Source organism: Zosterops lateralis (genome assembly GCF_965231275.1).
Source record: "Zosterops lateralis genome assembly, chromosome: 12".
Taxonomy (NCBI): domain Eukaryota; kingdom Metazoa; phylum Chordata; class Aves; order Passeriformes; family Zosteropidae; genus Zosterops; species Zosterops lateralis.
Genome location: NC_139772.1, coordinates 14,440,904 through 14,468,704, shown reverse-complemented (window position 1 = coordinate 14,468,704; position 27,801 = coordinate 14,440,904). Strand labels below are relative to the sequence as shown.

General features: G+C 52.4%; 1 protein-coding gene across 1 annotated transcript; it reads left to right on the top strand.

The window, feature by feature from the left end:
* Positions 1–422: 422 nt before the first annotated feature.
* CNGB1 (cyclic nucleotide gated channel subunit beta 1) lies at positions 423–27,484 on the top strand (the record flags this gene model as incomplete). The annotated part of the gene is made up of 32 exons (XM_083869952.1): positions 423–512; positions 781–838; positions 966–1,023; positions 1,135–1,261; positions 1,497–1,539; positions 1,691–1,757; positions 1,841–1,922; positions 2,148–2,334; positions 2,698–2,845; positions 2,951–3,026; positions 3,569–3,605; positions 6,968–7,133; positions 7,881–8,000; positions 9,999–10,128; positions 10,521–10,731; positions 13,405–13,528; positions 16,039–16,134; positions 16,526–16,683; positions 16,842–17,021; positions 17,665–17,873; positions 18,733–18,783; positions 18,897–18,983; positions 19,340–19,404; positions 19,840–19,962; positions 21,002–21,143; positions 21,360–21,519; positions 22,128–22,225; positions 22,314–22,397; positions 23,011–23,129; positions 23,721–23,867; positions 24,813–25,008; positions 26,287–27,484. The coding sequence occupies 32 exons, from the start codon at positions 423–425 to the stop codon at positions 26,497–26,499; spliced, it is 3,852 nt and encodes a 1,283-aa protein (XP_083726078.1). The 3' UTR covers positions 26,500–27,484.
* Positions 27,485–27,801: the final 317 nt, after the last annotated feature.

The following is a 27,801-nucleotide window of genomic DNA, read 5'->3' as shown; positions in this document are numbered from 1 at the left end:
ATTCCCTCAAGTGAAAAATGATGGGGAGAGCAGAGGATCCTGAGCAGAGCATTATAACTTCTGTGATCTATCTAAAGTGGCTTCCTAGTCACTTCCTAGTTCACCAGGACAGGTTGTGAAAATAAAACATCTGAATGAAGAGCTACCTGTAGGAAAAGCAAGTTTCACTGAGATGGTGAGAATAAAATAGAGCTCACAATAGTGGCGAAGGATGAGGAGTTGAGCCAGGTTTGCTCTGGCTGTGCTGCAGTGCCCTGTTTCCTAAGCAGGACGTGGAAACGGAAGGACACCAAGGACCTTTTGGGGCACCTCAGGAGACAGCGTGAACAGCTGGTACAGCTGGTACTCCCTGGGCACTGTGTACCCCTGCTCCTGGGCTTTTGCCAGCTGGAGAGCCCTCGGCACTGCCCGCAGCCCGCGGGATGATGGGCTGGATTGACCGGGTGGTCCCCCAGCCCCCGGTGCCCCATGTGACAGAGGAGACCCCTGTGCAGGAGCTGGAGCCAGCTAAGGTCAGCAGGGCGCCAGCCTGGGGGGTGATGGGGACACCATGGGCATGATGAGAGGTGCCTGGTGCCTCTGCATCCACCCCCAGCACTGTGGCACCCGGGGATGCTCCACGGCATCCCCAGGAGGAATGGGGGCCAGGATGCATTCCTACTCTGAGCTGCTGGGAAGCAGCAGGAGGGTGGGGAGTCCCTGGGGTTTGCAGCCACCTTTGAACAGGGACAGTGTCCCCTGTGCCTCATTCTTTGACACCTTCTGCCTTTTGCCCTGAAGGCATCAACAGGAAAGGCTGGTGGCCTCAAAGATGCTGCTGACCAGGCACGCACTGAGGGTAAGGCCCACACTGGCTCTGGCTGCACATCACTGTTCCTATACCCACCTGTCTCACTCCTGCCTGGCCTCCTGGGGGCTGCCAGAGTGGTGATAGCTTGCCTTATTTTTCCCTGCTGCCACTGAAGAAAAGGAAAAGAAAGTGACCTTTGTGGTCTCTGAGGACTCAAGTTCTGTATTTGACAGGTATGGTTCCTACACCTTTGTGCAACATGATTTGCCTGGGATTTTGCCTTTTGTTGGGGGCTGGATGCCTTGGATGGCATTCCCAGCTTGACTCACACCCTTCCCTGGCAGTGTGGGGAGTAGTGTGCTCTCCTGGCTCTCCTATGGGCTGGAGAAGGTGATTCCCCAGCCAGCCCCAGCCCCAGGGCTGCAGGCACTCGGGAGGAGCTTCGAGACAAGCGTCGACATTGCTGATGAGGTAGGAGACAGGTCTGGGAAATGGTTTGGTGTATTTGAGCTTCTACCTCTTTTTACCTTTTCTGCTCTTTTCCATCTTACCGCTCTCCCAGTGCTAACTGGGAGCACTAAACCCGCCCTGCATGGGTTTCTACCTTCATCCATCCCTGGGGAAAGGGCAGGTTTCCCTACCCACTCAGAGGGATGATCCCTCCCTTGGGCTCTCTGGTTTTCAGAAAATCTGTTTGGCTTTTCAGACAGAGGTCCAGGTCCTTGGCGATGAGGATGACGATGGTCTGGGTAAGGAGAGCTGGGAGTTTGTAGTTTGCAGCATCCTGGGACTCCCACATCCCACCTCCCCGACTGCTGATGCCGTCCCCTGGCTGATGGGGGGACCTGAAGCTCCCCGCAGTGCCGATTCCCCATGCCCACAGCAGTGCTCTCCTTGCAGAGATAACTCCCTTCGATCCCGAGGAGGACGCCTCCGATGGGGAAGCGGAGCCCTCCCCGCAGCAGTGGTGGGTGCCCAGCGGGGCTGGGGAGGTGCAGGAGGGCAGGAGGGCACAGGATGAGCTCCCCGAGCACGGCACTCTCCCCGCAGGGCAGGAAACGGGGTGCTCAGCTGGCTGTCACAGGGCTTCGAGAGGATTTTGCCGCAGCCAGAGGGGATGAAAAAGCCGGAGGTGAGCGCTGCCCAGCTCGGGAAGACTGGGGGTTAACGGGTAGAGATGAGAGTGGGGTGAGCTCCCTGTATTCCTGCACACCGCAGCTGGGACCTTGGGGAGGAAAACCCCAGGGGAATTCAGCAGAGCAAAAAGAGACCCCTGGGTCCTGTCCCCACGTTCCTCAACCCTAATGCAGGAAGGACCCTTCATTTGGGACTGACCTGCTGGTGTCTGGGTTAAAAGGGTGTCACGGCAGTGGGGCTGAAAGCACAGCGGGTGGTGTGCGGGGCTGAGCATGTGGGTCCTCTTGCGGTGGGGGCATGTCCACCTGGGGTGGCCTGGGGCCGCAGGCAGTGCTTTGCCACGTCCATCCGTCCCTGTGTCCCTCTGCAGACGGAGCCGAAGGAGAAGAGCGAAGGCGCGGTGGAAGGTGAGCGATCCGACCCCCGTCCCGCTGGGAGCCCGGCGGGGGCACCGCTGGCACTGCCCTCCACTCCCTGCCCACCATTCCCACTGCGCCGCGAGGGGTGGGGACACGGTCACAGCGGTGGGGACACGGTCACAGCGGTGGGGACACGGTCACAGGGGTGGGGACAAGATCCCAGGGGTCACGGCACAGCCCGTACCCAGCTCCTGTCCCCAAGCTGCCCATGTCCCCGTCCCAGCCGGCTGCCAGGGAAGCCCCCGGGGCCTGTCCCTCTGCGGGAGCTGACCCTTCCTGGCTTGCTCCACTTGCCAACAAATGATGACTGCTCCATTGTCTATCCTTCTTCTTCCGAATAAACCTGAGCAGGCACTAAAGGGACTAAAACCCAGACGAAGTCGAAATCCAGCCCTTCAGAGAGCACCCCGGCGGCAGAGAAGGCAGCAGCAGCAGCCAAGGGGCAGCCGGAGCCGGTGACCGCCCTCAGCCCTCAGTCCGTGGCTGTGGATGGTGGCAGGTAACCCCAGCGGCACCTTCTGCCGGGCTCTGGCGGCCAGAGGGGCGGCTGATGAGGGAGCAAAGGCTCCGGCTGCCAGTTCTGACTGTGGTCGCTTGTCTCCAGGATATTCAGCTGGTTTGTGCAGGGGCTGGAGAAGGTGATGCCACAGCCGGTGAGCAGGGAGAAGCAGGACACACAGGTATGCTGTCTGATGGATGGGGAAAGAGCATGGGAACTCCATACCCCTGATGAGCAGGGTGTCCCAGACGCCACTAGAACAGTGCTGGGACCTGCCTGGTTTGGGCTGTCACCAAGTTCTGTCAAGAGAACAAGTCCCCATGACCTGCTTAGCTGATGAAAGACAGTGTTTGGCTTTTAAGCAGCAAGAGATCCCATAGCCTGTGCTTTCTTTACTGTTTCCTTGCCTTTCTGTGCAGTGCTGGCTGGTGCCCAGGCTCTGGCAACTCATGCAGGTGTGGTCCCAGCTCTAAGGAGAAGCAGCAGCAGCTTTACACAGCTCTCCTTTCCTTCCCTGGCCCCCAGCCAACCCACTTATGTGCTCCTGCCCTGTACTGTTGGGTGTGGGGATGCTTGTGCCCATGGCCAAGCCATCCAACCTGCCACAAAAATGAGGTTTTTAGGGTAAAAGGGCCACCTTTACTGAAAATGGAGTGTTGAGGGTAAAAATTAAGGGTTACTGAAAATGAGCAATATCTCATGGTTCACTTCTCCTCTTGCCAGGGTGTGGCCACAGCAACCTCGAATCCTGTGGAACAAAGTAAGTGATGGCTCCATTTCTTCATGATGGTTTGACTGCCAAGGTCTTTATTGGCTTGGGTTACTGGGAAGAGGGGTCACTGGCACCTTTTATTCCCTGGTCTGCCCTGAGTGCCAGCTTGGAAGTCCCTGGAATCCCCCAGGGCAGCCATGGGAGGTTGTTAACACTTGAGAAGAGGGAGCTGTTGTGGAGCTGTGGCATGGGCTTGGTAAAACTCCAGCTGAGGGAGTCTCCAAGTGCAGCATCCCACATCCTCTGGCCCTGGGTTTTGAGGTTAGTGCTGATATCAAGGTCTGTCCTGAGCTGTGCTGGAGCTGCAGGGATTTGATTGAAGAATTACAAGATAATTCAAACCTGCTGCTTTCTTTCCCTCCTTTGGTGTTTGCCAAGCCTGGTGTGAGGTGTCTAGGAAGGTACCCCAGGAAAACAAAATGCTGGGATCAGATGTCTTAGAATGGAATCTGCATGGCTGTGGGAAAACCTGCAGGGTTCACACTGCTGGGTGCCTGTGGAAGGGATCAAGCACCAGCTCTGCAGGCAGGGGGCTTGGCTCCCCACTGCAGCCACTTTGGAGGATGCTGGACAAAATGCAGAGCCACAGATGCCTCTGTGGATGGTCTGGGCAGGGTTACACACCCCTGTGCAAGTGCTGTCCCTTGAGTGGCTGGTTGGGCTGTGGGAGCTCCTGATGGGAGCAGGGATCTGTTGAGGCACATGGAAAATGCACACCCCCAGGGATATGCTGGGAAGTTTTTCCCACAGGCCAACAGCCCCTTGGCAGACCCTCAGAGAGGGAAATCCTGGGGGAAGGCATTTCTCCATGTGTTTGTACAAACTGGAGGCCTGTGTGCTGCCATGGACCTCAGAAAGAGGCAAAGCCAGGGATGCTGCTGCATGTGCTGGATGAGCACAGCCTTGGGGCCCAGCTGGCTTTGGTGCCTTGAGGCATCTCCAGGTCACTTCACCTGCCCAAGGAAGGGAATGATTGGATCAAGCAAGAGACCTGCCCTGGCACCAAGCTGCCAGCACACTCATTAATGTTTTCCTTCTCCTTTTGTTTCAGGGGGCAAAGGGGCTTAGCGCCTCTGAAACAAACGGAAAACGAAGACCGTGACAAACCCACCCTTCCCACACCCAAATGAGGCCAGCCTGAGGAGAAAGCACAGCTGGGGAGGAAAAGCAAAGGGGAATCTGCAAATGGTCCTCTAGGTCCTTCCCAGCTGGGGCAGTGGGGACCCAAGGCTGGCACAGGGCCCCAGTCCCAGGGCTGTCCCACTTGGCTTCCTCTTTGCTCTGGGAATTAGAGCTACTGGTTTTGCAGGATGAGGTCTATGAGATGGGAGCTGTAATTTACAAAATGGTAGAAGAGCATCACTGAGGACACCTCGGTGGCAGAAAGCCTCTTGCTGCAGTCTCCCAGCACTCCTGGCCCTCTCAATGCCCCCACAACATCTGACTATTCGCCCCAGCTGAAATCTCCAGGCTTCTTTGAGTCAACTTCTGCCTCTGAGGTGTAATGTTATAAACCTCTTGAAGCTCTTGTCAGCTCCTTGTTGCTTTTCTTCCATGACTGAGTGTTTCCTCCCGGCAAGTGGAAAGGGCTCTGACTTGCAGAAACAAATCAGGTTAATCTCTAGGTGAATAGGTAAGAGTTAATGGTTAAACATATTTGCCCAGGCTCTTCTTCTAAGAGAATTTACCCTAAACTCTCCTTACCTGAAGCTCACAGCTCCATGGATGCAGCACTAACTGCAGCAGCAGGAATGTCCCAGCAGGGAGGGGATTCCAGGGGCTGTCTCCAGCCCAGAGGTTGCAGGCAGGCATGGCCAGTGCAGGCACACTGGGCTCAGGAGGCTGGGAGCCCCTACACCCCACGTTTTAGGTACAGACCTGGGAACGGCAGACTGGTTTGGGTTGTGAGGGACCTTTGAAAATGATCTGGTCCAACTTCCCTGTCCTGGGCAGGGACACCATCCATTAGAGGAGGTATCTCCAGGCCTTGTCCAACCTGGCCTTGAACACTTCTAGGGATGGGGCAACCACAGTACACTATTCCTTCCTAATGTCCAATATGAATGTCCTCTCTTTCAGTTTAAAACTGTTGCCTCTTTTCCTTACAGACCTTGGTAAAAAGCCTTTTTCCATATTTTGGATAAGCCCCCTGATGTACTGACAGGCCAGGTTAAGATCTCCCACTGTTGCATCTCCTTAGGACCATCCAGGCAACTGTAACAATGAGTTGTGAGCCAAGAGACTGTCCTGAGATCCATCCCCTGTGTTTATAATGAATCTTGTTTGTACCAGGACACAGTTTTAGCATTTACCTCATGTTCATATAATGTATCCAAAAGTCATGATATGTTTTAAAAGCCATTTCCCTGATTGCTGTCCCATGTTTAAATTAATGGAGATCCAGAGGGAATGGGCTAAAGGCATTGTGGACACCATGGGGTGGGTAAATGAGCCACAGATATGACTCTGCATGGGTTTCCTGCCTTTCTGTAGTTCAGTTTGCACATTTCCTATTGGCTTTGCTGTGGACATGTAAGTTTTGCTGTCAGGCAGACCTCAAAATAAACTGGTTTTACAGTAAGCGGATGTGCTTCCTCCTCCTGTTTCTCTGGTGTGAGCCTGACGTGGTAGGATGAGAACCCCTGGGACATGGAGAGGGCTCAGCATGGGTCAGACTCCTCACTCTGCAGCTGGCCTACAGCCCCTGGTAACCTGCCCTGGGCTTTGCCCCAGTGATGCTGGGCAGTGACAAGGGCTGTGGGGTGTTCCTTGCCTGGGAGAGTGCTCGGAGTGAAGACAGTGCTCGAGTGTTGGGATGTGGGCTCTGGGTTGGGTCTTGCAGACCCAGGGCCCTTGGGCTGTGCTAGGACAGCAATTCACTGGGGGTTCACAAGGGGAAAGGCTTTGGGTTCTTCCAGATTGCAAGGAGAAAACATGGCCTGGAGGTGGGCCAGGTCACTACATGTGCTGGGAAGCCAGCACTCATCTGTGTGGAGAGGATTATAACCTTCACAGAATCACAGAATGGTTTGGGTTGGAAGGGCCCTTAAAGCAAAACCAGTTCCAAGCCCCCTGCTGTGGGTAGGGACATTTTCCACTAGACCAGGTTGCTCAAGGCCTTCATGGGGTTTTGGCTTGGAGCAAAATGGTGAATTTTCTTCTTTCTTCTGGTAAAGAAGCCCAAGGCATCTGCTCAGCACAGCTCAGGAGCAGCCCTGTGCAGGCTGAGAGCTGCTTCAGCACTGCCCCATCAATCAGAGGAAACCTGGGATCTGCCCTGGCCCTGCCCCTGGCCTCTTTCAATGTGCTTCTGCCACTTCATCACCTCTCTTTCCCCATTCCTGTTTCAGTTTGTGTAGCCCCCGGGGAACAGGAGGAAACACATCTCATCCTGAAAGAGATCGATGATGACCAGATAAATGAAGAGATGACAGTCTGCACTCACAAGGCTGAGCTGGAGGCAGATGCTCACCCCCTTCCCACCATACAGGAGGAACCTCAGGAAGAAGAAAACAGGTAGGGGAAGGGAGATGCTGTTGATGGGCACGTCTGTGTGTTCTTCAGTCCCCAGTGGGGTGGCCATGGGAGGGGACAAGCCTGTCCCTGGGCATCCATCCTAGTGAGTGCTGGCAGCCAAGGTGCCTGTTTCCAAAATAGGGGCATCCCCCAGTAGGGCCCAAAAGGTGCTTGATCAAATGTCTTCTTCTTCTGGTGTCTGGATCTTGGTTAGGGCAGGCAGTGGCAGAGCCATGGGAGCAGTGCTTACAGTGCCCTGCACAGGACAGTGAGGGAGGCTCTGCTTAGGCTCCTGTAAGTAGATTTTGGCCCCAAGGCAAGAGGCCTTGGACCTTGTTCCCAGCAGTGGTGGATGCAGTTGGAATGACATTCAGAAATGGAAGTTGTCTCTGTATAATTCAACCTTAGTTCTGCCAAAAGAAGCCCCTGCTGAGGTTTTCTTCAAGGCTGGGCAGTGTGTTCAGTGCTCAGGAGTGAGCAGAGGGATGAGAGGGGTCCATGCATGCTCACAGGGGGTTGCTGAGCCCCCCAAAATGCTCCCTGAGCCCAGCACAGCTGGATGAGCACAGCAGCTCCCCCCTCCCACACAGGCAGTGCTCAGCTTCGCTCAGACAAGGGATGCCCTGAGCCTCACTGGCCCAGCAGAGCTCTCCCCTGCTCGGCCAGAAAACACAGGACACGCAGAGCTCCTGGTGTGAGGCTCACACGAACTCAGTGGATTTTAGCTAATGAGTTTCTCCTTTCCAGACTATGTTTGTGCTCCCCAAACACTGCCAAGGGGGAAGAGGAAAAAGAGGAGGAGAATGAGGAGGAAGAGAGGAAGGAAGAGGAGATGAAGCAAGAGGAGGACAGGAAAAAGGAGGAAAAGGAGGGGAAGCAAGAGGAGGAGGACAGTAAAAAAGAGGAAGAGGGCAGGAAAAAAGAGGAGGAAGAGGAGAGGAAGCAAGAGGAGGAGGAGGAGGAGGAAAGGAAAAAGGAGGAAGAGGAGAGGAAGCAAGAGGAGGAGGAGGAGGAGGAAAGGAAAAAGGAGGAAGAGGAGAGGAAGCAAGAGGAGGAGGAGGACAGGAAAAAAGAGGAGGAAGAGGAGAGAAAGCAAGAGGAGGAGGAGGAGGAAAGGAAAAAGGAGGAAGAGGAGGAGGAAAGGAAAAAAGAGGAAGAGGAGAGGAAAAAAGAGGAGGAAGAGGAGAAGAAGCAAGAGGAGGAGGAAAGGAAAAAAGAGGAAGAGGAGAGGAAGATAGAGGAGGACAGGAAGAAGGACAAAGAGGAGAGGGAGGAGGACAGGAAGAAAGAGGAAGAGGCGAGGAAGAAGGAGAAGAGGAAGAAGGAAGAGAAGAGGAAGAAAGAGAAGGAGAGGAAAAAAGAGAAGGAGAAGAAAAAAGAAGAAAAGAGGAAAGAGGACAAAGAGAAAAAGGAGGAGCGGGAGGAGAGTGCAGAGTGAGTGGCTCCCGTCGCCTTTATGGCTTTGTTAGAAATGAGAGTGATCGCAGCTTTTGTTTCCATCGCGTTCTCCAGCTGGAGAGGCTGAAACACCCAGGGCAGAGCAGAGCTCCCAGCCTGGCGGGCGGCTGGGGAAGGATGGCTGTGCTGGGGAGGGGTGGGATGAGGGAGGGATGCTGGGGCAAAGCGGCTCAGCCCAGGGCTCGCTGCTGACGCGGCTCCTGGTGACAGGCGAGTGTCTCCTGGTGACACGGGCTCCATCCCCGCCGCCCGTAGCAACCGCAGCTCCTCTTGTGCCTTCACGGGAGACTGGAGAGCCAGCCTCGGGAGATGGGCTGGGATATTTAAACCGTGTCCATTAATTCAGGGCACTCGGGATTGTTTTGAGTGTTACAGAGCTGAATGTAGAGACAGGATTATGTGTTATGTCTGCAAATGCTGCTTCATACAAGTAGGTACAATTTTACATTTTTTTCCTGTTGTAGAAAATAGCTGAATTCTTGTCAGCTGTGGAAGGTAGTGACTTTGGTCTAGATGATAGTGGGAAACATCTTTCTGCTCAGATTAGTAGTTTGCTCTGATTTCACATGAGATAAACATTTAGGGATTTATTACCTACTACCACAATATTGTTCTGTGTTAATTCCTCTAAACTAGCTAGATTTTCAGGAAGAAGCTGAAAACACATGATTACTCAGTGTCAAACCCATATGTTTGTATTTCATCAAAATCTGTTCCTGGAGCTTCACTATAGAAACTCGAGCTTCAGTTGTGGGGCAAATGAGGTGCTACTCCATCCTTCAATGTGTTTGTTTCCTGGGAAAAGAGAGAGAGACCAACAGGTTTTCTAGCTTAGGATGGAAATATTTGTGATCACATTTGAAGAGAGCGTAATTTTAAATATTAAGAGGGGAAATTATTAAAAATAACAAAACAAATATTTTAATGCATTTAGCTGTCTTAAAATTCTTCTCATTATCCCAAATCCCTGTTTTGTGGTTTTTTTGCCAGGAAAGAGCAAATCAAGAGATAAATGCACAGAGCAAACATTTGAGGTGTTTTTATTTCAGTTATGAAGTTATATTAAAGCAATAAAATCAATCTTGAGAGCCACTTTGTCAGAATGGGGGAGCTGAGGTCTGTGCTTGCTGCTGAAGGAAAATGAGAATTATGTGTCCTGGTGGCGTCTTCCACAGGCAAATGTGGGATTTGAATAGTGCTTGTGGGAAAGCCTTGCCTGGAAATTAGGTTTCAGCTTTTTATTTGGCCCATTTTAATTATATGAGGAATGATTATGCACAGGAGGAGAAGCACTCTGCCTGGTTCTTTCTCCCTCTGCAGTTTTTGCTTATGCACACGCAATGCCCTGTTTTATTTATGTGCCTCTCACCTGGTGTCCCAGGCAGTGTTTTTTCCTCTCCCTTCCAGACCCTTGCTGCAGCCACCTTGTGTCCCTGCTGATGAGGGTGTGGATGAAGCTTGCCTTGCTGAGGAGGCCCTCAGGGTTGAGCAGCTGGAAGAAGTTGAGATAAGAGATCTGGAAGGTGCCCCTGTGCAGGTACGGCATCACTCTTGTCCTGGGCTCCGGTCTGCAGTGAGCTCCTGCTGCCCTGCAAGTGTTGGGGGCTCAGAGCTTCTCCAAGGGGATGGATGCAGTGCCCTGGGAGGAGCAGACTGGGCTGGGCACTGGACATGTTCCTCACCAAGACGTCCCCATCCCTGAAGCTGGGGCAGCAGAAGTAGCTGTGGATGGAGGGAGGGCTCCTTTCACCCTACAAAGTGGGCACTGAACAACAAGCTGAGAGTCTGGTGGGTAGGAGGGATATGGGGCATGCAGTCAAGCGTCAAAGTCTGATCTTTTACTGACAGGAGAACAAGCTTTTTTCTTCTTAAAATGTTGGGTTTGTTTTGTTGTTTTGTTTTGTTTTGTTTTGTTTTTTCATTTTGAAGGTAGAAGAGGAGACAGCTGAAGCTGCTGAAACCGATGGTGAAGGTACAACCTGTAGCAGTATGATGCCAAACTGGGATGAAGTGAAGCAGGGGATGCAGTGCCTGGTGGGGGGACAATCAAGCTTCTCCTTTCCTGCTCTCAGGGAACAGGCAGCTGATTTCTCTGCAGCCTGCAGGGGCAGTCAGGGCAGTCAGGGCTTTTCACTGGGGTAAAACATCCTGTGGGCACAGCACAATGGCAATATTGGCATTGTCTGGAGCTGGATCTGAATGTACAATGCTTAGTCCTGTTGATTAAGCAATTCCGATGTGAAATAAGAGTTTCTCCTTCAGCTGGAGAATGCACAGGGATAAAAAGTATTTTCTCTACCACTTTTCTCCATTTGGGAAATAACCAGTGGCATAAAACACATTTTAATATAACGTTTTAGGAAGCAATGGCTGGTAATGAAAATTAGGTGGTGAGTTTCCATTGCAGCCTGACTGAGCAAAGGCACATCCTGGCAGAACTCCACGGACATCAGGAAGCTGCACAGGGAATGGCTTGCCCTCACCCCTGAGATTCTCTGCATGCAGCCCTTGCAGAGGGGCAATGATGCTAGAAAATGGTGATTTGTCAGGAACTGTAGTGATAGGACAAGGAATAATGGGTACAAATTGAAAGAGGGGGAATTTACGTTAGATTATTAGGAAGAAATTCTTCACAGTGAGGGTGGGGAGGTACTGGAACATATTGCCCAGGGACGTTGTGGATGCCCCAACCCAGGCAGTGCTTAAAGCCAGGTTGGATAAGGCCTTGAGCAACCTGGAGTAGTGGGAGATGTCCCTGCCCGTGGGACATGATCTTTAAGATCCCTTCCAACCCTTAACCATCTGTGATTCCATGGAAACCCCGTGGTAGGATGCCCACCACTGCAGCTGTGTGCTGCCATTGTAGGACACGAAAGAAAGATGAGAGACTCCAAATATTTCAGAAGGCAAAGAGCATAGAAAAAAGGCTTTATTGTCTAATTCTTACTACCTTTTATAAGGTGTTTCAATATAGACTTAACATGGTTGGTGAGTAGGAACGACACCTCTCTGATCCCATTGGTTTAACTAGAGAAACAGCAAAACACCCCCTGGAGAAAGATTGTTTTGAGAAAGGATAGCTGTTTGCCAAGATTGTTTGGAGAAGAAGCTTTCTTGAGAAATTTTTCCTTGGGAAAAAGTCAGCAGCTGCCAGCAGGCTGAAATCTCTCAGACCCAGAAATACCAGGCCCACAATGTGCCACCAACACCCGCCAGCAGCCCCAGCCTCCGGCGCATTTCTGCCACGTCTCGTCTCAAACCACTCTGTGTTTTGTTGCAGCTGCAGATGCCTTGTCCTTTGCTTGAAGCACCTAGCAGGCTCCTAGCAGCATGGCCAGGCGGGCCCGGGACGTCGAGCTAGACCGGCTGGTGCACCACAAGGCGCCGGCTGCCTCCCCTCCCGGGGCTCTAGAGCAGCTGCCCAATGTCCCCAGCTACCGAGCCGCCGCCCGCTCCCCCGTCCTTGTCGCGCCAAAGGCTGGAGTTGTCAACCCCAATTTTTGCACTGAGGAGCAATCCCCACTAGGTATTAGAGATGTTGGCTTTGACCACGGCCTTGTGTAGATAGAGCGGCGCAGGGCTGGGGGGGAGGCCTGGAGTAGTTGCTTTTTTTGTTGCTTTCTTGTGGTGGGGGGAGAGTATTAAAAAAAAATAAAAGCACGCTTCATGTTGCAGCACAGAGGCTGGGGAACAAAGTCCACGTGTTTGTCTGCTTCTGCCTCATCACTATGTGCCTTTTTAGCTGAGCCTAGAGAGCGTTTGCAAATGCTGTGTTTAGAGCTGCTCAGAAAAGCTCTCCTGAAAGATCTGCAGGCAGAGGGTGCCATATCACCGCACAGTTTTCTCTCCAGCATTTGCACAGCCTGCTCATAATAAAAGGAGAGGAAGGTGGAGGTTTGCTGTTCATGGCTTTCTGCCTTTTCTGCAGCTTTGCTTTGCTTTGTTTTGAACCAGCAAGCCGAATTCTGCTGCTTTTCCTTACAATGCAACAGGATTTTAACTTTGCAACCCAAACAGGCCTTTTCTCAGACATTTAGACAAGTCACTGCCTTCACATCAGTGTGCAGCAGGAGGAGGTGCATGGGGTCTTTCAGCTGTGTGAAAACCTCCCACAGAAGAAATCCTGCAGGAATTCATTGTATTTTGTTAAATAGCTAAGAAAAGACATCACACTTCACAGCCAGGTTTCTGTGGGATCTGGCCAAGGTAGCCCTCAGTGCCATTTCTCCTTTGCACAACTGGCATCTTTCTTTACCCACTATGAGCATTCAACCTTCCTGCTTCTCACCTTGCCTGTGGCAGGGAGCAGTTATTACCTCTGCAGAAGAAAGAAGCCATAAATGCTCATTTAAACAGTGCCTTATTCTGCATGAAAAGCAAACACTGTGTGGTTCAGAGCTGTCACAATCCATATGTTTGCATTCAGAAGAACCAGGAGAACCTCTACACCCTGGAAATCCTGGGTTCCTGCATAGCACCTGCATCTGGGAATCCAAATCTCCATTGTTTCCCAAACCACAGGAACCCAACACTCAGATGGAGTAGCTGCAGTCACTGCAAGCTGGGCAAGCAGAAGGGGAGCAGATGGCAGTACTTAGAGTGTCAAAAACTAGGAAAAAAAGATATATATGAAGTGCTCCAAATGCTTAGGAGAAAGGAGAGCCAGGCAAGAAGGGAACGGAGGGAGAAGGAGAGTCCTTCCCACACACTGCAGGGCCTGGGGCAGCTCTGCGGCAGCCGCGGGGTCCGGGGAGCTGCAGGCGGGGCCCCGCGCCCCCCTCACCCGCGATTATTGTCCTTCCCCACGGAGCAGGTAACTGCCCCACCGTGGAGATCAAGGCCGTGGACAGCCCGGGCCGTGCTGTGGAGATCCACGGTTCCCACGGAGCGCTGCCCGCTCCCAACCTGCTGGCGGTGCCCGGCGCAGCATCCCCCAGGTATGGATGGCCCTGCCCGGGCGCGGTCCCTGCCTCCCCCGAGCCCGCCAGGGCGGGAACGTGTGTGCAGCCCTGTGGAGACACTCCTTCCCTGCAGATCTGCGATGGGTGTGCAGCCGCTGTCACCCCGGTGCACAGAGAGGAGATGGCCAAAGCCCTGCCTCTTGTCTGCGTTTTTTAACTAAATTTTTACATTTTGTTTAAAGCTTTTGTGGCCAGGGGCAGCCCTGTCTGTGTGTCCTCCTGGAGATGGGCTGGATCCCCAAGCCATGGTCAAATCCAGCTTGTCTGTTGTCCACCTGTCTCTGTTCCCAAATTTAGAGCACAGAGGGTCTATGTGCTGGATAGAGCCTTCATCTTAAAAATAAACAATTTTTTTAATTATATTTTTTGCTACAAGGGTTTGCAGCATGTCCCCCCTGACTTGCTGCTTTCCGAGCAGAGCTGGAAGCCCCATCCCTCAAAGTGTTCAAGGCCAGGCTGGATGGGGCTTGGAGCTGCCTGGTCTATTGGAAGGTGTCCCTGGCCATGGCAGGGAGATGGACTAAATGGTCTTTCAAAGGTCCCTTCCAACAGATCATTCAGTGATTCTTTGCTTAGAGAGAGGGAGGACTAAAACGGAGCTTTAAAATTTAGGCTGGAGGCAGCTGATGGATTTTTTTTTCTGTTGTGGCACTAGGGTTTTTTTTGAGGCTCACTCTTGCAAAGGATTCAAAATGAAAGCTAAAGTGGGAATTTTTTCTGTGCTGAAAACCAGGTGCTGCAGTCATTCTCACTTAATAGTTTGGATCTTTTAATAAACAAGCTCCTGGAGGAGCAAATAAAATGGCAAAAATGCCCACAATCCAGTCTGTTGAACAGCTATTTAAACTGGGACAGCAGCCTTCATGTAAAATACCTGCAGTGAAAAAACGGACAGCATTAGACATATTTGCAGTTACACGTGTGAGCACATAAACCCTTCTGTTGGGTCTCCAGGGAGTGTCTCAAAACAACACTAGGTATTTTTAAAAGCAAGGAACTTCTGTTCTCCTACATAAAGAAATAAAAATTAATTATTGTGGACCAGAAAGAAAATGCTCATGTCCTGCTGGTGTTTCCAGAGGAAGAAGACAAAACTCTGCATTGAGTTATCTCTAAATCCCTTCTACTGGCCACAGTCTTGAGTTATTTCCTACATGGCTCTGTGAAGGGTTTGAGTGAACATGGTTTAGACGGAGTCATAAAAGGCTCATTGCAAATGAGCCACACACCTAACTGGAGCCTGGACAGAAGCTCCTGCAGACAATGCCAGGACACTCTGGCTGATGCCATATGGGAGGGACCCTGTGCACCCCACATGTTCCAGTGCCTCTGGCCTCTGGCTGCAGCATTCCAAGGGCACTGGAGTCACAGCAAGGTCATGGCTGTGGCAGGGCCTTCCATCCCAGCTGGCTGTTCACTGGAGCCTGTGTGTGCATCTGACAGCCTGAGGTGATCTGGCCTTGCTCAGGGGTGAGGAGGGGCTGAGGACAGGCCAGTGGGGCAGCCTGGTGCCCTGAGGAGACAGAGGCAGGGGAAGGGCAGCTGGAGACCAGTGAGGGCCAATGGATGTTGTCCTAACATCAATACAGACCTTAGCACAGACTATTTCTCCAAACCAATGTTTTGGGAACCCCTCCATCCACATTTGAGTGTACATTAAAAGGGGTTTGTGGTTTTCCTCCACCTCTGCACTGGGCACTTGGGAAATGAAGGTTCATCAGTCTTGTTCACCTGCTCCACCTCCCAGCAGGTCACACCTGAGAGCCAGTGGGACTGAGGGTGGTGGGTTCACACCATTTGGCTTTCTTTAGGAGGTTTGTGATGTCAGGATGACCTCCCTCAGCATCCTGCTTTCCCCTGCTCCACACACAGTACTGAGACATTTTGTGCCATGGCCAGTGAGATCAGCAGTTGTGGTGCCAGGAGACAATTTCTTCATCTCAGCTAAAGTTCTGGACTTGGCTGCAGGTTTGCAAACCAGTCTAGATTTTTGCTGGGACAGCTATCTCCATATTCAGCTTCCCTTCTGACACCTTTCTTGCCCACATGTAAGGAAGTCATCTGAGAAACCCACCTGTGCCAAAGGGAGCCCCCAGCTATGTTAGGATACCACGTGTAGGTATTGTTGGCATTGCACTTTCCTTGTGTGCCTCTCAAAGTGCAGTGATGTGAACCTGTTTCATTGGGGGCAAGCACAGGATGATGCCTGCCCCCGTGCATCTTGCAGGTACCCAAACTGAATTGCAAAATGGGCCAGGTGGCTGCATGTCCATGGAGCCAAGGGCTTGTTGGTGCTCAGGGAGAAACAGGGCTTTAGTAGGAAAGGAGCAGGGGGGTTCATTCCCATCTACTCCAGGAAATGTCAAAAATTAGGGGAAAGTGACCCTAGTAGGAGAAGGAGGAAAGGAAAACAGGTCACATCTGGGGGAAGGAGGAGGAGGGAGAGGAGCCAAGCTGATCCTTGGTTGCTGTGTTTGTGTCTGCAGGAGGAAGCAACTGCTCCCACAGGATGGTCTGGACAAGGGGCTGGTGAGCCAATCCCCCAGCCGAGTGCTGGGCTGGGACGAGGAGCAGAGGGAAAGGTGAGTAATGGGCCCAGGGCTCCAGATCAGCCAGGGGTTCACATCCTGGGGCTTGGGTGGAAACAGCAAAGATCTCAGAAGTGGTGGGATACCAAAGAGAGAGGGAGCCACGCCCCTTTGTGTTCTTCTCACCACACAATACCCAAACAAATCCAAGTAAATCCTAGTTCAGATGCTGTAGGTTAAAGAATGGGTCATGACTGGGTCATGATTCAAGGCCAGGTTGGATGGGGCTTGGAGCAACCTGGTCTGGTGGAAGGTGTCCCTGCCAATGGCAGAGAGGTTGGAACGAGAGAAGCTTTAAGGTCCCTTCTAACCCAAACCATGTATGGTGCTGTGAACCTGCCCTGGGCTCTCCCACCTCCATGGAGTGCCCATGGTCTCCCCACAGGCTGCCTGAGCGCATCGGCTCAGCCTCGAGCCTGAGCAGTGCTGTCATCAACACCCGGCTCCAGGAGCTGGTCAGGCTCTTCAAAGAGAGGACTGAGAAGGTGAAGGAGAAGCTGATTGACCCCGATGTCACCTCAGATGATGAGAGCCCTGTGGCATGTGAGTTCAAGTGGGGCTGGGAGTGTTTCCCTGCTGGGTCCCCATACACAGTGTGTTTTCTGGGAGGCAGTTGTTTTATTAACAGTTTAAAGACCTTTTAAAAAACTGCAGTAAGACAATTTTTCTGCCCTTTGAAATAACTGTGTGGCCTCTCCCAGCTCCCAGCAAGCCAGCACCTGCAGCAGCACCAGTGCCTGCCCCAGGAGGGGAGCTGGAGGGGGACAAACCTTTGGGGGATGACCACTACTGTGAGATGCTGTGCTGCACATTCAAGCACCGGCCCTGGCTGGCCCGCCTGAAAAGCTACCAGTTCCCCAGCAGCATCGACCCCCTCACCAGTGAGTGATGGAGCACAGCCTGGGCTGGGGGCAAGCTGGTGGGACTGGGGAGAGAGGATGAGGAGGGGAGGAGAACCAAGCAAGAAGGGACTTAGTTTTCACTAACGCACAGATTTTTAAATTCCTCTGCGAGGCACAGGCTTTCCTAAATACTTCCAGCAGTAACTGGGAATTCTGCTTTCCCTGTGGTGTAGACACCCCCCCAAAAAAAAATTAAAATCACAAAAGAAGATTCCACTGCCTTGTGGCCACCCCACAGAAGCCCAGCTCTTTCCTTAGTCTTTCATATTCCTGAGTCCTTTGGCAGCCTCTGGGCTCAGGCAGCCAGCCACCAGTTCAGCATGGCTGGAGGGGAAAAAGAAAAACAGGAAAGGTGGAATTGTGGGAGCAGAGCAAAAGCAAACATATCTGAATGAGCAAAGTTAGAAGAAGCTTTCTGATAAAGCATGGTGTGTTCTGTGACCGGGGGTGTTCACTCTGTGCTAGAGCCCAGCTGCAATTAAACACTGTCTCCAAGAGACTTCCCGCAGGTTTTCCTGTTGTGCTGAGGGCAGGTCAGGGGATAGAAACTCCTCTGTGTAGTGGATTCACACAGAGGGGGGATGTCTGCCCAGCTGACAGTGGTGCTGTTCCCTGTGTGCAGATCTTATGTATGTGCTGTGGCTGTTCTTCGTTGTCATGGCCTGGAACTGGAATTGCTGGCTGATCCCTGTCCGCTGGGCTTTCCCCTACCAGACTCCAGCAAACATCCACTACTGGCTGCTGGTGGACTACCTCTGTGACCTCATTTATCTTCTGGACATCCTCATCTTTCAGACCCGGCTGCAGTTTGTGCAGGGGGGAGACATCATTGTGAGTAGCAGGGCACTGCATCCCACCTCTGGGGACCAGCTATGGGGACCCTCCATCCCCATCACCCTCAGTGACATGGGGGCTGCTGCTCTCTGAGTTGAACTCTCCAAGCTCTCTCACTATGGCCACAGCCATCAGGGCTCTGTCCACTCTCAGAGACCATGAGCATCTCTCCTGACACAGAGTGGATAAGCCAGCAGTCTTTTTGTCTGCCAAACACACCAATTTTTCCTATAAAATCAATTCCATTCTATCCAGAAACTGTGTAGTCTGTGGTTCCTGTTCCTGGGTAGAGAAGCCTGCAGGGTGCTGCTCCATGGGGTTGTTCTGCCTGTGGTGAGGTGCTCACTGACTTGCCCTGGCACATCTGTGTGGTGCCAACCTTGGGCATGGGCGTAACAAATTCTGGGGTTAATTTTCAGGAACGTGCCAGGCAGGATGCATTAGCAATTGCAATCTGAACACAGATCACAAACCTGAGATAAGAGAAGCCCTTGATTTCATTTCCATATTCAATTAAAGGAACTGTGAAAAATCACACCTTGAGGGTACAGCCTTCTCATGGCCATGCAGATGCTCAGACAGGCAGTTTCCCCTGCAAATGCTGATTTTTGTGGTGCTGACACTGTGGTGTGCTTTTCCTGGGATGCAAAATCAACACATGATGTTGGATGTCCCAAGGTAGGACATGGGAAGATGGCATTCTCTGGTTGCTCTTCTCCCCTTTCCAGGCACAAAGGGATCTTTGTGCATCTTCCCCCTTGTGGTGCAGAAGAGGAAGGCCAGGCATTACCATGTTGGTCCTTTCTCTAAGCAACAATCAGTATTCCTCTCTCTCTCTCCTTCCTGTTCCCATCAGACTGACAAAAAGGCCATGAAAGAGAACTACCTGCGATCACAACGCTTCAAGGTTTGTCAAAATTTTCTTTATTCATCTGAATCTATAATCTGCCCTGTGGGTTGCAGCCCTACCCCAGTGCTCCTGCAGGTCCCCACAAAGGTTTCTCCCTGTGTGGATTTCAGATGGATGTGCTGTGCCTCCTGCCCCTGGATTTCTTCTACTTCAAAGTGGGTGTCAACCCCCTCCTGCGCTTCCCTCGCTGTCTGAAGGTGAGTCAGAGCTCACAAAATCAATCAGAACAGCAGCTGCAGTGGACCTGGAGGAGGCCTGTGCTGGCTGGGGTGAGCTATGGCTTGTCAGACTCATCAATGATGACAGGAGGATTATAAAATGGAGAGAAGTTTTGTCCCAAAGGCTTTGCAGAGCTGTTGGTCAAACACTCCATTTCCATCCTAAACTACTTACATTTTTGACTAGAAGGGCACTTATGGATGGAGACAAATCTGTCTGTGGCAATCCATGCTGCAGAGGGGCTGCAGGAGGGAAATGAGGGCAGAGGGGTTTTATGGGGAGGTGACTCTCCCAACAGGGAGCCTGGAACATGCAGCTCTCCTTCTCCTCCCAGTACATGGCCTTCTTCGAGTTCAACAACCGCCTGGAGGCCATCCTGACCAAGGCATACATCTACAGGTGAGGGGCATGGGGGGAAGGAGGGAGCATGGAATTGATGTTTGTCACTGGGGAGGAAGGTTCACTTCATTCTGCACTTGTTCTGGGTCCCTGATTTATTTCCCTGCTGTGCCTGGGCTGGCTGACATGGACTTTGGCTGATGTGGTGGGACATCAGGGTCCCAAAGCCTGCATGAGTAGGGTCACCTCTCTCCAATGCATGGGGACAGGGGTGCTGGCAGTGAAGGAGAGCCATGAGCAGATAAGCTGCTTTTTCTGGCACTTCTGGAGCTGCAGGAGGCAGCAGCAGAGTTGGGGTGCTCTGTGATTCCTGCATTGGCAGGATCTGCACGGTCACCACTTCAAGGCTCCTGCTGATACCAGGGGGGGACCTGACATCTTTCTCCAGCAGATATCATCATCTCCCTTCCTGCTCTCTCCTGGGTTTTTCTGCAGAGTGATTCGGACCACTGCCTACCTACTGTACAGCCTGCACGTGAACTCTTGCCTCTACTACTGGGCCTCAGCCTACGAAGGACTGGGCTCCACCACCTGGGTCTATGATGGGGAAGGAAACAGGTACAAGCCAGGGCTGGGAGTCTCACGTAGCACAGCCTGCTGTGATGAGCTGGAGCAATAAGAGGTGTTGGGATGCAGCTGAATTCATAAAAACCCCTGAAGCAAAGGGTTGGGAGTGCTAGGAGAAGATGTGGAGCCAGGGAGAGTGACAAGGATGGGAGGGATGGGATGTGCAGTAACACACAGTGCTGCAAGATGAGGCTGCTGCTGGGCAGAGGTGGAAAGCAGTGGCAAGGTCGAAGTGGCTGAAAAAGTGGGATCCTGGTACTGGGAAGCAAAGGAATGCTCCCTGGCCAAACAGAACCGAAGTATGAATCCTGTTTCTGCCTGTGTTGATTGTTGCCAGGTTGGGATGGAGGAGTGACAATGTGTGTCCCTGTGCCCTGTGTCAGGCCCCTCAGACCAGCCTTGGTGTGAGATGGGGACAGCAACCAGCCCTTCCCCTCACCATGGCAACACCTGTGTTAAATGTTCCCTGTGCTGTCAGTGGTTGATGCTACAGGCAGTCCTTGACTCACAAGCTCAATGCCCACACCTGTGTTAATGTTGCTGCTAGAGAGTTATTTTTTATGATACACAAATCTGTGTTCATCTTCAGGTGGAAACAAAACACCCAAGGGAATGCCCAAGACCGGGGAATCAGGAATTCACTTGGCTTCTCCTAAATCCCAACAATTTGCTCACAAACACCTTTTTTCCCCCTGATGATTTCTAGAAGTGTAAATGTTGCTGAAATATGTTGCTGGTTTAAAGCAGAGCTGTGAGGAGCAGAAAACAGGAGTAACCAGAGAAGCTGAGCCTCCCAAGTGGAGGTTCTTGGGGGAACCATTGGTTCCCCTGCTCCTGTAGCAACTCCAGAAGCACCTGCAGGTGTGGTGGGGAGTGTGAAGCCCTTCAATCTTTCCCTTTGTCATCCATAATTACTCTCAGCAGGCTCTGGCTTGCCATGGCCAGAGGCTGTGAGCTCGGTGTTGAGGGATGAAACAGAAATGCCTTCAGAGCTGTCTCCTTTTCTCTTCCTCTCCTCCTCTCCTCCCAGCTACATCCGCTGTTACTACTGGGCAGTGAAAACCCTCATCACCATCGGGGGCCTGCCAGACCCCAAGACACTGTTTGAGATTGTCTTCCAGCTGCTGAACTACTTCACAGGCGTCTTTGCTTTCTCTGTCATGATAGGGCAGGTGAGTTGGAGTCAGGGGGGATTTACAGCCTGGTGCTTTTGCTGGGTTTGATCCACAGGTTTGCTTCTCTGGGTTTGTTTTCTCCATGGGAAGACCTGCTCAGCATTGGTGCAAGACAAACAGGATTTGGCAGATGCTGTTAGGGCTTGGCTTACATGCTTAACCTGCTGATGGATAAATGACAGCAACTTAAAGTTCTCCACCTCTTCCATTTAGATGAGAGACGTGGTTGGTGCTGCTACTGCAGGGCAGACCTACTATCGGAGCTGCATGGACAGCACCATCAAATATATGAACTTCTACAAGATCCCCAGAACTGTTCAGAACCGAGTGAAGACGTGGTATGAGTACACGTGGCACTCCCAAGGCATGCTAGGTGAGACCCAGCCACTCTGAGGGTGAATGCTTGAATCTCGTGTTTTACTGTGATTGCTCTGCAGAGCTGAAATGTTACTGTCAAATAGCACCACAGTTTGGGGCTTATTTTACTCTTCAGTATAGGGGCTTGTTTGCCCACCTACAGAGTTTACAGACTGCCACTGGGTCACAGCACTTTGGTGACTTGGCATCACTCACAGCACACTGAGTCCAGTGTCCCACGTGCCCTGGAGAGAGGACAGTGACTGTCCACCACTGGCCAGAGTGTGTCCAGCAGCAAAGGCACCAGCTCACCCTACCAGTATGGCACCAGGCAGGACCAAAACCTCTGTGCCCACCCTCCTGGACAAGAACAATGCTGACTTGGGCTCTGTGGTGTGTTTCTGAGAGCCATCAGGGCAGGGATAATGTAAAGGGTGATTTTCCATCACACTTCAGATTTAGACCTGCAGGTTGCTGGGTGGGCAGAGGTTGGAGGAGACCCTTCTGTGCAAGCTGTCTCCTCCCCTCTGCCACCAGAACGTGGGCTGCTCTCCCACTGCCACCTGAAGGACACACTCTCAGATCAAGTGTTGGAAGCAGCCACTTTTCTGCTCTGTCTCACAGATGAGTCTGAGCTGCTGGTGCAGCTGCCAGACAAGATGAGGCTGGACATCGCCATCGACGTGAACTACAACATCGTGAGCAAAGTGGCCCTTTTCCAGGTACCTCCTGCAGCACAGCCCCTGGCTGGCACAGCTGCCATGCCAGCACAGACTGATGATGGCATGTGTTGGCTTTCTTTGGGCTCAGGGTTGTGACAGACAGATGATCTTTGACATGCTGAAGCGGCTCAGATCAGTGGTCTACCTGCCCAACGACTACGTGTGCAAGAAGGTAATGAGGTGCTTGGGAGTCATGGCCAGGCTGTGCAGGGCACTGGGGAAAGCCAGGACACCTCACAGGGAGGGAATCTGGAGCAAAACCACCCTTGTTTGCAGCTGGTCTTGTACAAAGACTGACCTCTTCTGCTGCAGCTCTGAACAGCAGGAGAGCAGGAGAAAGCTTGCTGGAGTCTTTGGGATGCTGAGATGAGAATGCTCGGGAGTGAGCACCACCAAGACATTTTGGGAGCAGTATGGTCATGGGCATTTCCAGCAAGATGCTGCTTAGGGCATCCATGAGGTGTCCCTGTTTCTGGGCATCCCAGCCAGCTCCCCTTTGTCGCCCTGATTTTTCAGCCTTCTGATGTTTTCATTCTTGGACTAGAGTTTCTCACTCACTGTAACATAAACAAAGTAAATTTTTTTTGCATTCCTCTCTGTAACAGACTTCTGGCTTGACCAGTGGGATCAGAAAGGTGTTAACCTCATTCCCCAATCGCTGGTCAAAGTCTATACCCTATTTAAACCCTAAACCCAAATAAACTGCTTCTTCTTTTCTCACTTCTCAACCCAATGGGTGAGTGTGGTTTTTTGTGTCTGTCTAGTAACACCCCTTTTCCCTGCAGGGAGAAATAGGCCGTGAGATGTACATCATCCAGGCTGGGCAAGTGCAGGTGCTGGGGGGACCTGATGGCAAATCCGTGCTGGTGACTCTGAAAGCTGGATCTGTCTTTGGGGAAATCAGGTGAGTGAAGCATTTTCAGGGAGCTGGGGAAATACAACTTGTGGGCTTTGGGTGAGGAGGGTGGGACCTGGAAGGATCAGCAGCATCCCAATAAATCTTTGTGCCTGAGAGCCATGAACACTGGGCAGAGGCTGAGACACAAATTGCAGCTTTCCTGCTGTTCTTGTCATCATGCTGTCTTCTGCCTGGGGAGCTGGTGACAGTAAACAGAGGAATATTGATGGAGGAATGGGAAAATTGATCAGAAAAGGTGTTTCGCAAATACAATCTCCCAGTCATTAATCCACCCCTTTTATGGGAATGAAAAGCCCTGTACCAGTTGGTAACAGCAATACTGCTGCCTCCCCACAGCCCAGCAGACTGGTGTAAAACATAGTATTTGACCCTTCAAACCCACAAATAATTTTTTTATTTACTACTCCATGCAAGGTTTCCTTTTATCATTCTTTAAAAATTGTGCATGATAAATGCCATCAGGAGTGAAAATTAAACTCTGAGTCCCCTGAAAGAGAGAGGTGGAGGTGTGTAAAGGCGATTTGACGTTCCGAGCCTGTGAACAGAGGTGTTGATGGCCTGTATTGTCTCTCCCAGCTTGCTGGCGGCAGGAGGGGGAAATCGCCGCACAGCAAACGTCGTGGCCCACGGCTTCGCCAACCTTTTTATTCTGGAGAAGAAGGACTTGAACGAGATTTTGGTGCATTACCCGGAGTCTCAGAAGCTGCTGCGTAAGAAAGCCAAGTGCGTGCTGCTTTCCAACCTGTGAGGGTTTAAATACAGCAGAGCCTGGGCTTCGCAATCTCAGGGGAGTTTTCTCTCTGTGTGAAGCGGCGGGAAAGCTCCGGCTGCAGGCGCTGTGTTCCCACTCCCGGCAGTGGCTCCGGCCCGGACTGGCGCCGCTGTCCCTGGGCAGAGGGCACCCGGCCGGGCTGGAGCCCCTGTCCCTGGGCAGAGGGCACCCGGCCCGGCTGGAGCCCCTGTCCCTGGGCAGAGGGCACCCGGCCGGGCTGGAGCCCCTGTCCCTGGGCAGAGGGCACCCGGCCCGGGCTGGAGCCCCTGTCCCTGGGCAGAGGGCACCCGGCCCGGCTGGAGCCCCTGTCCCTGGGCAGAGGGCACCCGGCCCGGGCTGGAGCCCCTGTCCCTGGGCAGAGGGCACCCGGCCCGGGCTGGAGCCCCTGTCCCTGGGCAGAGGGCACCCGGCCCGGGCTGGAGCCGCTGTCCCTGGGCAGAGGGCACCCGGCCCGGCTGGAGCCCCTGTCCCTGGGCAGAGGGCACCCGGCCCGGCTGGAGCCCCTGTCCCTGGGCAGAGGGCACCCGGCCCGGCTGGAGCCGCTGTCCCTGGGCAGAGGGCACCCGGCCCGGCTGGAGCTGCTGTCCCTGGGCAGAGGGCACCCGGCTGGAGCCGCTGTCCCTGGGCAGAGGGCACCCGGCCCCCGCGCCTCCGGGGAGCCTCCGCCTGCCAAAATTCGCCTCTCAAAGTGGGCGGAGCATGGCCGAAGTGCCTTCGTTTAGAAATCTGTGAAAATATCCGGTTTAATTTTTAGCATTGCTCAGATTTGTTGTTCTGTCCCCCCCAAGGCACATAAAGATCCCCGTCCTTTTAACGCTTGGTTTCTCTGCATTACAAACCCCAGGTAATAGAACACGTACCCGGGCTGACATCACCTCTCCCTTTCCGTGCTGCAGGAAAATGCTGAAAAGCAACAACAAACCCAAAGATGAGAAGGGAGGCCCCGCAGACCCTCTGATCATCCCCCCGAGAGCCGACACCCCGAAGCTGTTCAAGGCTGCCCTGGCTGCCACAGGGAGGATGGGGGGCAAGGGGGCCCTGGGGCGGCTCCGCTGGAGGCTCAAGGAGCTGAAGGCGATGCAGGAGGAACAGGTCAGCACGGGGGAGCCTGGAAATTTGGCTTTGCTGCCTTAGATGCCAAGTGTGCTCTCCCCACCAGCTGTGGAGGGGTTCAGGACTGAGCTCAGGGTGCTGGGGTCTGTCCAAGTGTGGGCAGACAGCAAGGGGTGAGCCAACATCTTGCACAGGCCTGTGGGGGAATGCCAGTGTCCCACAGGAGTTTGTTTTGCTATACAAAAGGAAAATCACATTAGATTTTTGCCTACCTGTGCTAAGCCTGAGTCTAATTTCTAGCTAAGCTATAGCCACAGACAAATGAATGTCTCCTCTATCCTGCAGAGACAGAGCCCCTCATAATTAATCAATGTACTGGCAGGGGCACTCAGCACCCACAGCTTAGATGATGTTTCAAAGCTTTCCCCAGCTGGTTGGGGCAGAGGTCCCCACAGCAGGCAATGCCATCCTGCTACCTCTGCATGAACCCCCTTTGCTTTTGTCATGAGCAGCTGAAAAGGAAAATGGCCCTGTCCTTTTTATTTTTTTCCCCTTTTTTTCTTCTGTCTCGACTAAACTTGTAAGGAAGATTTTGTCTCCATGCAGACCTTGTTAGTAATCTCAGCATGGAACCAGGCACACTTATCACATCTGGATGTGGGGAGGGAGGGGAAAGAGGAGCTGATAGGGAATGCTGTGGCCTTGAGGCTGGGTAAACATCAGGCTGATGCCAAGCATAGCTGCATTTCTGCAGTCCCACAGAGGCACGAGAGGCTCCAAACAATGTGGTGTTTAACCTTAATCCATAACCAGTTAACAGCAGCAGTGAACAGGGGCACTGAGGGCTCTGAATGAGTGAAAACAAGCCCAGTTGCTGAAGGGTGCATGTATGGGGAACTAACCCCACTAATGGGAGAGCAGGACCCTGCTAACATCCCTCTCCACGGCACATCCATGGGGCAGGCTACTAAGGCTCCTCTCTATAGGAGACAGGGCAGCCTGGGACTGCTCCCTCACAACAGCATTAGTGCCATGTTTGGCTGAGATCAGCCCCTCCAGAAGCTTCAGGAGCAAATCCAGAGTTAGTGCAGATGTGAGACAGCTCTGTTGTGCTCCTCTCTCTGTGTTTCTCAGGACATGCAGGATAAGATCCAGTGCCCCCTCTTGCAGGGAGCATCTCTGGCATCAAGCTGACATCCCAATGCAGAGATCCTGAGATGGAACCACAGAACACCTGTCCAGCTTTGCCACGTTAAGGGTGGTGGGCAAGAATCTGCTAAGGTTGCTTTTGCCTCTTTTTTTTACTTTTTATTGCAGGGTTCCAGTGTCAGCCCAACCCCACCAAAATCACCAGTGCACCAGAGATCGCCTGTCACGTCCCACAAAGCACAAACCAGCCTGGGAGAAGAGATATGCTCAGAATCTTCTGATCATTCAGTCATCATTCGTGTGATTCCCACAGCAAAAGAAGATGAGGAAATCCTTGCTGCTGAGATTTCAGAGAAAGATGAAAAAAAAGGAGAGGAATGAAACAGCAGCAGGTCCCGGGGCAGACATAGGAGTCAGGCAAATGCCTGGGCTAGCAGATTTCTGTTGTTAATGATTTCCATGCAGTGGCTGTAGATTTTGCTATGTGCTGTGGGTAGCATCTGTCTCTCTCTTCTGCCCAGACCCTCAATCACTGCTGATAAAACCCTCTGCCATTTAACCCAGAACCATATAAGGTTTCTCTGCTCTGCAGATCTATTGAGCACCTTTATGAATTTCCCACTAAATCTCGGGTCAGCCCTTTTGCTTTGAAATCCAGCCTTGTGGAGGGAGAGCTATGGAAAAATTGCTTTTTATGGCTCTGGATGGTTAATGAGTGTTCAGACAAAACATGAAGAGTTATTCACCTCTGACAGCTGAGTCACCACTTGGCTAGAAACAAGCAAGGGAAAAAAAAACAACAAGGTTTCTCTGTTGGGCTCAAGGTTGACAGCAGCAGTGGGGAGTGATTCATCCGAAAAGGATGTGGACTATGCTAACAGGCCAAGCATGGAGCACATCAAGCTGTCTCGAGAATGCCAAGCTCTGTCCCCAAGTGCACGGACTGCAAGATGCTGGAGGGTCCCTGCCTGGTGCCAAGACCACCTTGGCTTTGCCACTAGGAAGAATTCCTGCCAGCTGTCCACCCTGGGAAGGTGGGGGACTCTCCATTACTGGGGGCTCTTATGGAGAGATCTGATGAGCATCTTTCAAGGATGGAGAAGCCCAATCCTGGATGAGATGTTCCTAGAGTTCTTTTCCAGTCTTGGGATTTTTCTGTGCTGCCACTGCTGGGAGGGATAAACAGAGAGCAGGAAGGGAGAAGCTGAGTTGGGTCCCAGCTGGGAGGGGAAAGAGAAGTGCAGTAAGTGCTCTCCTCTCTCAGATAGTGTTTCAGAGTTAGCTCAGAGCCTGTAATGTGCCAAGTGTGCACCAGCATGCAGGTGCTCTCCTGCACTCGCTGCTGGACCTCAGTGACATTCATATTTCCAGCAGGCAATTTCCAGCCCTTCAGAATGGCCACATTTCCCATGAGGAGAGAAGCCTCTCTGGTACTGCTCACCACTGAAGTCATGAAGTCACTCTCCTAGCCGTGCTGGGACCAGGCACTGGAGGGGAAGGCAAACTTTTGGTCAGCACCCAGCTGGTGGCTCAAGGTGTCTCATCTTCTTCCAACACCACCAGGTCCTTCCTCATCTCCCTCAAAGCTACCACCAAGCAGAGAAAGCTGCTGGTGAGCTGAGAGTGGTGAGAAGCAGTGTGTGAAGCTGTGCTGAATGAGGTTTCGCAGATCCTCCACAAGTT